Genomic DNA, 9302 nt, shown 5'->3' with positions numbered 1-9302 from the left:
AAGGCTACACTTTTCCAAAAATGTTATTTTGTTTCGTTTTTTTATTTTTACTAAAATTGCACATTTTCATTGTGGGGTATTGTGTGGAGAATTTTGAGGACAAAAATTAATGTATTACATTTTGGAAAAAGGCTGCAACATAACAATACATGGGAAAAGTAAAGCGCCGTGAATACTTTCCAGATGCACTGTACATTGGCTTTGCTGTTGACATGCTAATGAATAGCATTAGCAATTTTACATGGCGATTTCATCACATCCAAATGTGTGAATGAAAACTACAACTAAGATGCACGTCACAATCAAACAACTGGTGCATAATAGATACAATACTTACAGCATTAACACCTTTTAGGGCGCAACAAAAGATCTATCTTGGACTTTCAACTGTTGTGTGAACACCACAAGGCATCCGTGTGTTATTCTACACCAAAAATCATCTACTTATCATTCTTATTCCGCCCGCCTATAACTCCCACGTCGTTCATCCGATTGATCCTGTTCAAACGTCAACAAACGCCTCCCAAATATTCCGATTTTACAGTAATTCATCATTTTACGTTATTCTTACCCTTTTTATGACTACTCCTCCCATGTCTCTCAACCAACTTCAACCACTGCATCATCCAAACATTCATCTTGATCAGGACAACAAAACTTGCATATTTCTAAACCGTAAAAATCCCCCTTTTTTCTGGTATTCATGGTTATCCACAATATTGGACCATATAATTGGTACCCCTCCCATCATTCTGACTACGGGTGACATTTCCCCCCCCCCTAAAACTAACCTTGACTGCAAGTAAATGTTCTGCACTACCAGGAAATATGTTTATTGTAGTAAAAAAAACATTGATTTTGTCTGAAATTAGCCAAAAAGCAATATGTCGCAGAAAGGCATTGTGGGTAACCATGTCATTTTGACCTATTGCATTAAGAGTACACGGTGGGGGCTATCTTTGTAAATCAATCACTTTTGCAGCTCATAAAAATTATATTAATGATCATTTATGATGTTTGTATAACAGACTTTATCTGAATTAATTCCTGGTCGGATCAAAAATATGGTTTGAACCAGGTGGGTCAAATTAGCATTTTAGGCTACATTCCACTCGCATTTCAGTTGGGCTTTTTTTTTTCGGAATGTTGTTTATCGTCCACAACCATTATGAAAGACATGACGACAGATGGATTTTTTTAATGCATTCTAAATATTAAATAAACGTAAATAAAAGTCTGCTAACAGCAGAGCCAATGGGAGCTCCACAATTCTGTCCATAATATCCGATAATTAACCATCCAAAAAGCGCCAACAATACTCAATTTACATTTGGTGACTTGAATATTAACAAGCATTAGTGATATTGTTATTATAAGTGCTAACGCAGGCAAACTATTTATAGCAACAACGAAATCACTTCTGTGTGTGCCTATGTTGACGTCATCGAGTGGTCTGCTGCTTCCTCGCTTCGCTGTTCCTTGTAAGTTTATTCTAGATCATAAATCATGTATTTCACCTGGGTAGTAGAGGGGTGACGACGTATTCCGACGAGTTGGTACATTTTGACAGCCAGTTTAGAACCGGAAATGGCGAGAAAGACACAAAAAGACGCTTGGCTCCACCCCCCTTTTCTTCATGGTAAATGATAAATGGTAAATGGGTTATACTTGTATAGCGCTTTTCTACCTTCAATGTACTCAAAGCGCTTTGATACTATTTCCACATTCACCCATTCACACACTGATGACGGGAGCCGCCATGCAAGGCCCTAACCACAACCCATCAGGAGCAAAGGTGAAGTGTCTTGCTCAAGGACACAACGGACGTGACGAGGTCGGTAAAAGGTGGGGATCGAACCAGGAATCCTCAGGTTGCTGGCACGGCCACTCTCCCAACTGCGCCACACCGTCCCCGTTCATTAGGACTATGAGTCCTTCTTCATCTAAATATGAATATATAAACATCCTAGCAGTCGGCCTCCTAATGACAGCAGACATTGTACAGTAAGTGATATTTTATTATGTCTGTTGGCTCTCATGAAGTCTGCAGTGAGTAATAATCAGTTATGAAAGAAAAAAAAGCAAACATTGTGATGCTTTTTTTAAATGAATGTGCTGTGTATGCTTAGAATAATCAAAATAGGTAAATATTAAATGTTATTATAAATGTTTCTACATTACATATATACTTACATCATGTATATAAAACCTTAATGGAGGTGTTTGGAAGTTTTTTAAGGGGCTTTATAGTCAGAATTAAACGCTTCCTATACGCTCCATTGTAAGATGACTCTTGATCGCATTTATTTAATATTTAGAATGCATTAAAAAAAATAATCCATCCTGCTTCATGTCTTTTATAATCATTGTGAACGATAGGCAAAATTCTCCAAAAAGTGCACTTTAATGTCATACTTGCAAATGAGACTCAAACATGTTGTAATAAAACAAGATACGACAACCAGACAGCGGTGATCATAAGCAGCTCATTTTTTAAATCTTGCAATAAAAAAAAAAGAGATTTTATAATCAAAAACAATTAACATTTATTAACACACACAAATGTACCAACAATTGGTACCCTTAAGTATCGGTATCGATTCAAATATATCGGTTCAAATGTGAACGGTACCTATCCCAATGTGTGTGAGTGTGTGTGTTCTTGTATTTCTACCCTTCTAGAGACATCAACAAGAAAAAGTACCTTCCATATGAGGAGTGGTGAACAAGTTAGGACATAAATCATGGTCCCAATACGGAAAACCATTGCAACTAATAGAGAATGTCTCATTTGCACACCTGGTGGTGAAATCCTCTGGTCAACATATGAAATAACAAGTGTGTGCAAAAACAATTTGAAGTGCTCCCCCTCTGGTCAATATATGTAATAACAAGTGTGTGTAAGAAATTGAAATGTGCACCCTTTGGCCAAAAGTAATTTAAAAAAATTAAAAAAATATGTATACAGAGACATACCGTAATAACTTGACGTAAATAATGTAGAATAAAAACCAATTACAAACAAAAAATTCAACAACTATATAATAAACTAAAAGCTTACCTTTTTTATATTTGCATCGTATGTATATATTATTAATGTTGTAAATACAAATCTTTATATATCTAGAAAGGGTGGTCCTAAAGAGGTAGGCATTTTTCGGAGGTCTCAAGAAGGTAACAAATACAAGAATGAGTTATTGTGCAGAAATATGGGGAAATAACTACAAATGTGCTCTACATTCGTTAACCGTGTTACAAAAAAGATCAATTAGACTGATACATAATGTTGGATATAGAGAACATACAAACCCTTTATTTATTGAGTCAAAAATATTAAAGTTCGATGATTTGGTAAAATTGCAAACAGCTAAAATGATGTACAAAGCAAACTATAACCTGCTACCAAAGAATGTACAACAATTCTTCTCAACAAAAGAGAAGGAATATAACCTTAGAGGAAAATCTAATTTAAAACATGTGTATGCACGTACAACCCTTAGAACCTTTGGCATATCAGTATGTGGAATTAAATGATGGAATGGATTAAGTAAAGAAGTTAAACATTGTACTGATATGATCCAGTTTAAGAGGTTGTTCAAATGAATAGTGCTTACAAAGTACAAAGAAGAAGAATTATGAGAAATACTTTCAACCTTATTGAAAATAAGATATTCTTCATCTCAGTATGTTAATAATGACTGAATTAATTATATATTCAAAACTGTTGTATTTCTCATTCACGGATGTCATTTTATTATAAAAAAGTCAGTAAACGAATGTATATATTTGTAAACGATCCAAAGTGGCAAAGGTTTAGGATTAAATAAGCTTTGCTTCTTCCTACTCCTGTTCGGACATGATGTAAAGTGAAATGATATGAAATTGTGTGATGTATTATGCTGTAAGTGTGCTCATGTTTGAAATAAACCAAAGAAAGGAAGAAAGAAAGAAATGTGTGTGTGTGTGTGTGTGAAAAGAAGCAGGCTCAGGTTGGTGACCATAAATCTTCGGCCCCCACGAGGCTGCCTGGAGCCACTGTGTGTACTCAGGAGCCTCACGTTGCAGGTGTGTGTTTAGCAGGTGACCAACATGAAAACAAGTTGTTTGTTTGCCCGCCATGTCGCGGTTTTAGGAAAGGGAAAGACAGTTTCACCGGGAGGGGAGTGCAGGCCTGCAGAACTCATCAAGTCATGACATATGAGACCAGACTATGGAGATGAACCCAGCAGAGGAAGAGGTTATTAGGCAAGCTTTCCGTTTCTCTGATGAAGCGACGGCTGGAAATACTCCTGCTGAGGGTCTTGTTGTGCTTTTTCACACAGCATCAAAGGGTGTTTACCTCGCGCTGGCCATCATGAGTCTATTTTTGCTTTGGATTTAACTGCGATCTCAGCACACAGGACGTGCTTGAGGAAAGCCATGTGAGGAAGAACGTCAAGAAGCCTTTCAAGATGGAGACCCAGGATGAAGATATGTATGCTCTCATCAATTTTAGTCAAACAAAAGATGACATAATTTGTTTGTCCTTTATTATGGGTACACTATACATGGACTCAGAGTAAAAACCATCCTAGTATGGGCCACAACATTAGGTACCCCTGCAAAATCCCACAGATTTTGCTTTTTACAAAGATGATGATTATTTTGATTGAGGTATTTATGTTTGCTGTAAATTGTTGTGCAACTGTACCACAGAAAGTTTGCTTGTAAAAAGTGACCAAAATGTTAGACAGCTTTCACCAATAGGTCCCGATTACTTACTAAATGTAACGCTCGGTTTAAAACGGCTTTTGTCTTATTCTCTGGCAGATGATGTCCGCCATACAGCGTTCACAAGTGAATGTGTGGGAAACACAGGTGAAGAAGTACACAGGTGGTGTATACTCACTGGTTGAGGAAGGCAAACAGGTATCTCATGACGATGAGTGTTTTGCTGGGCGACGCCTGCAGCACTTTCTTGACGTGGACAGCGCGCTCCTGCAGGCTCTCCATGGCTGGAACGTAACCGTGGCGACAGCCAAGAGATTGGTCACACAATGCAAGACTGATAAACGAGGCGAGACAGGGCGGATGTGACTCTTACAGACGCAGGAGATGAGGTCGTGGAAGACTTCCTTGGGGAAAAGGGCTTGGTCCAACCCTCGGAAGTAGAGCTTGAGGACACCGGCGATAGAGTCCATGTCGTGGTCGTTCTGGTCCCCCGCCAATGGGTCTTCACCTGCAACCACCGAGTTAGTACAAACAAAACCACCAGCTCATACTTTTTATTTACTGTACTTCCGGACTATAAGTCGCTACTTTTTCCCCCCCACGGTTTGAACCCTGCAGCTTATATAACGATGTGGCTAATTTATGGATTTCTCTTCACTAACGACCATAATGTTTAGTACCGTATTTTTCGTATTATAAGTCGCTCCGGAGTATAAGTCGCACCGGCCGAAAATGCATAATAAAGAAGGGGGAAAACATATATAAGTCGCTGTTGGAATAATTGTTTGTAAGTTATCACAAAAGAAACGTGGTATTATGAATGGTGTCTTTCGAGGCCTAACAAGAGGAAGAAGGCTCGTGAAACGCCACTGTGATTTCAACACGGACAGATGGCAGGATCTGCTCAACTCCCAGAGGAACTCTCTTTGAAGTGTTAAACGAACTCTCTTTGAAGTATTTCACAAACTCTCTTCCAACTATTTGGTAACTGAAGTCAACGCTATTTACGACCCGCTGCCCTCTTGAAGTCCCTGTGGTCAGGAGACGGGAGGGGTTATCCATTGTCCTCCAACACCTGCCCCAGCTGGATCCAGGAAGAGCCCAAGCCCGAGAAATCCTCTTCTTGGACTTCAAAGCGACCGAAAACAATGACTCTTTTACACACTTACCATTCCTGCTGTGACATATGTTGGTGCGTGAACATGGAACATCTGAATTAAAAGAGGAGACGAAAACCTTCTTCGTCAGAGCGTGCTAAGACACTGTAAGAGGTTACAGGTTGACGCATGTCTCTCCTCAATTGAGTCCAAATTGAATTCTGTCTCTGTTTGATTCCTTGCCTTTTGTCTTGTTTAATAGATGTCCTGTGTTTGAACGTGACAGTCGCACTGGAGTATAAGTCGCATTTTTGGGGAAATGTATTTGATAAAACCCAACACCAAGAATAGACATTTGAAAGGCAATTTAAAATAAATATAGAATAGTGAACAACAGGCTGAATAAGTGTACGTAATATGACGCATAAATAATCAACTGAGAACGTGCCTGGTATGTTAACGTAACATATTATGGTAAGAGTCATTCAAATAACTATAACATATAGAACATGCTATATACGTTTACCAAACAATCTGTCACTCCCGATCGCTAAATCCGATGAAATCTTCTTCCTCATTGTCGCTCCTGGTATGCGCCGCTCCCTTTCTTTCTACTGCTCGATCGCCGTTTTCTGCTGCATATTTCACTACGTCCGGCTTGTAATCTGCAGTATATGGTTTCCTTTTCGGTGCCATTTTTGTCCTTCTCAGTTTTTATAAGTTACCGCCAATGTTGTAGCAGTGTGCTGTGTAGCAGTAGCAGTTAGCATCCCATGACCCACAATGCACTTCTGCCATGACCCGCCCCCGCCGAATTCTTATTGGTTGACGTGTGAGTGACGATTGCTGACATTTGCTTTGTCTCTTACACGAATGAGATAAATATTATTTTTTGATATTTTACGGTAATGTGTTAATAATTTCACACATAAGTCACTCCGGAGTATATGTCGCACCCCCGGCCAAACTATGAAAAAAACTGCGCCTTATAATCCGCAAAATACGGTATTCAACACATAGTTTTTATATAACACCGACGGAGACACTGAAAATGTGTGTTATTGTTTGTGCTATGGCGCCATCTATTGGACAGCTTTGCTCCTGCGGGTTGAAAATGTACTTCCAGTTTTGTGCCTTGAACCGGAAGTATAACCGTCCATAGCGTTTCTGCTTGAAAGCAATGTTTTGTAAGTTTTACAATATAACTAAAACAATTCTTACCTACTAAACCCGTTCCAAGTGTGATGTCTGTAGGAGTGTTTCATGCTATCCTAATGTCATCAAGCTAGAGTTCTTAGCATTAGCTAATATGCTAACACGTTTACAAGTGTCTGTGTTAGTATTATTAACTTACAATAACAATCTTACATACAACAAACTTACATAATAATCACACCGAGACTGAAAATGTGTGTTATTGTTTGTGCTATAGTGCCGCCTTTTGGACAATATTGCTCACTGCGGGTTGAAATACTTCCTTCTGTTTCGTGCCTTGAATCAGAAGTATAAGTGCTGTTCCGTCGACTAGTCGTCCATAGAGTTTCTACTCGTGTGTGTTCTTCATTCTTCACTCCAAGCAACGTTTGTAAGTTTTACAATATAACTAAAACAATTCTTACCTACTAAACCCGTCCCATGTGTGATGTCTGAAGGAGTGTTTTCATGCATATTTGTACGTGCTATCGTAATGTAATCAAGCTTGCGTCGTTAGCATTAGCGAATATGCTAACACGTTTACGAGTGTCTGTGTTAGCATTATTAACTTACAATGGCATTCTTTTTGTATTGTTTCAGTTTCACAAATTCCATAGTAAATTCACCAAAACGTCACCGTGGAGTTATTGAGTCTGTTTAGCTGATTTGAAAGCTAGCTTCCACTGCTAGTGGGTCCATGACCATGACTTCTGTTTTGTTTGATCAGCCGTTTTACTGCCGTGTTGGAAACAATTAAGGTATGTAAATAAACATTGACAGAATATTTCTGTGTAAATAACTCATTTTATAAAGTATATATCTGCGACTTATAGTACGGTGTGGCTAATATACGGAAACATGTGTATTTCTTATTTAAATGAGAAGTCCTACCTCGCTCAAAGGCATTCTTAATGTCATTGACCTCCACCTGAGAGCCTGACACTCTAAAAATGCCCTCATGCTGCAGACCTAAACGGACATAAACACACAATTCAGTACAAAGCTGCTTGGCTCAGAGCTGATCACATGACACAGAAATTCAACCAATCCTTGCACAGGAGAGGCGGCTGCCCAGCCAATGGCTGGAAAGATGGAGTTCCTCACCATGGCGACTGATGAAGCGGATGCAGCTCTCCACCATCAGTGGAATGGCTTCGCCTGATTCCTAGACGGAGGGGGGGAGGAGAAACAATGATGACACTGAGTTTGTCATGACAGGCAGAAAGCTGGCGTGGAAAAGAACCTCACAGCACACATTTAGGAGGAAGGGATGCCAGACATGCGGAGGCTGCTGTTGCTAGGAGACACGCTTTTTCTTCTAGTTTGGGTTTTCCAACAAACAACACATGACGGGTGTATTATGAATGAAAAAAAGGATACTTCATACTTGAACTGAACTCTGATTATGAATGACTTCATACAATATCTTGACATTATTTGAGGAAATACTGAGTGTTTCCATACCACAAGGGGGCGCCTTTGTGCCTTAACAGTCAAACCTCTTCAATGAGTCAATATATATGAATTTGTATGTATAATCTTATCATGATATTGTTACACAATTCCCTATGCATTTATTATGTTTTTATGATAAAATTGATGAATAACATACTCACTTTTGAAATCATAAGTCAGGGGAAGAAACATTTTATTATAACAAAAAATATTTGTTAGATTTGTTAATTATACCACTTAACAACTTTCAGTTTTGGTTGATTTTGGCAGCGCCCTTGGATCAAAGCGGTAGTGTTTTGCCAGAAGACCACATTTCCCATGATGCCTAGCGCATATAGCGTCACACTGACATGATGTAATATTGTCACAAATATTCTGTCTCTAATGGCTAATGTTAAACAGCAGACACTATCAAGAAATGATCTTGGATTGTTCTACAAACATGACGCTACTACCAAGAATGTATCGGGGCGGATGTAGGTCCCGAGCCAAGAAAGACCGGCCGGAGAGTTTTTTCAAAGTAGTGTATAATGTGTAGCAGGTGGCTATTTATTGACATTACCGATAGCTAACATTAGCTTTAGCATTCTGATTTGAGCATGAAAAGTCAATTCCTAGTTTAGCAGGAACAGAGCCAAGGCAGCATCGCTCTGAAATCCAAAACGTCACCGTGGAGTTATTGAGTCTGTTGAGCTGATTGGAGAGCTATGACTTCTGTTTTGTTTGATCTGCCGTTTTACTGCCATGTTACAGACACTGTTTGGAAACAATTAAGTTATGTAAATAAACATTTACAGAATATTTCTGTGTAAATAACTCATTTCACAATGTATATATCTGCGGTTT

At 38.9% G+C, this 9302-nt stretch overlaps 1 protein-coding gene across 2 annotated transcripts in view; it reads right to left on the bottom strand.

Moving 5' to 3' along the window:
• The window catches only part of srgap2 (SLIT-ROBO Rho GTPase activating protein 2), a 231242-nt gene that overhangs the window by 24196 nt on the left and 197744 nt on the right, over window positions 1-9302 (bottom strand). For both annotated transcript variants that reach the window (XM_061984849.2, XM_061984850.2), the window contains exons 13-16: window positions 8106-8166; window positions 7893-7970; window positions 5084-5218; window positions 4889-4994 (exon numbers count right to left, since the gene is read on the bottom strand). In XM_061984849.2, the coding sequence (XP_061840833.1) occupies window positions 4889-4994; window positions 5084-5218; window positions 7893-7970; window positions 8106-8166 (380 nt within the window). The remainder of the gene's footprint in view (window positions 1-4888; window positions 4995-5083; window positions 5219-7892; window positions 7971-8105; window positions 8167-9302) is intronic.

The sequence above is a fragment of the Nerophis lumbriciformis genome, linkage group LG23 (assembly GCF_033978685.3).
Source record: "Nerophis lumbriciformis linkage group LG23, RoL_Nlum_v2.1, whole genome shotgun sequence".
NCBI lineage: Eukaryota > Metazoa > Chordata > Actinopteri > Syngnathiformes > Syngnathidae > Nerophis > Nerophis lumbriciformis.
The sequence above is the reverse complement of the archived record's forward strand: the minus strand, read 5'-3'. Positions and strand labels throughout refer to the sequence as shown.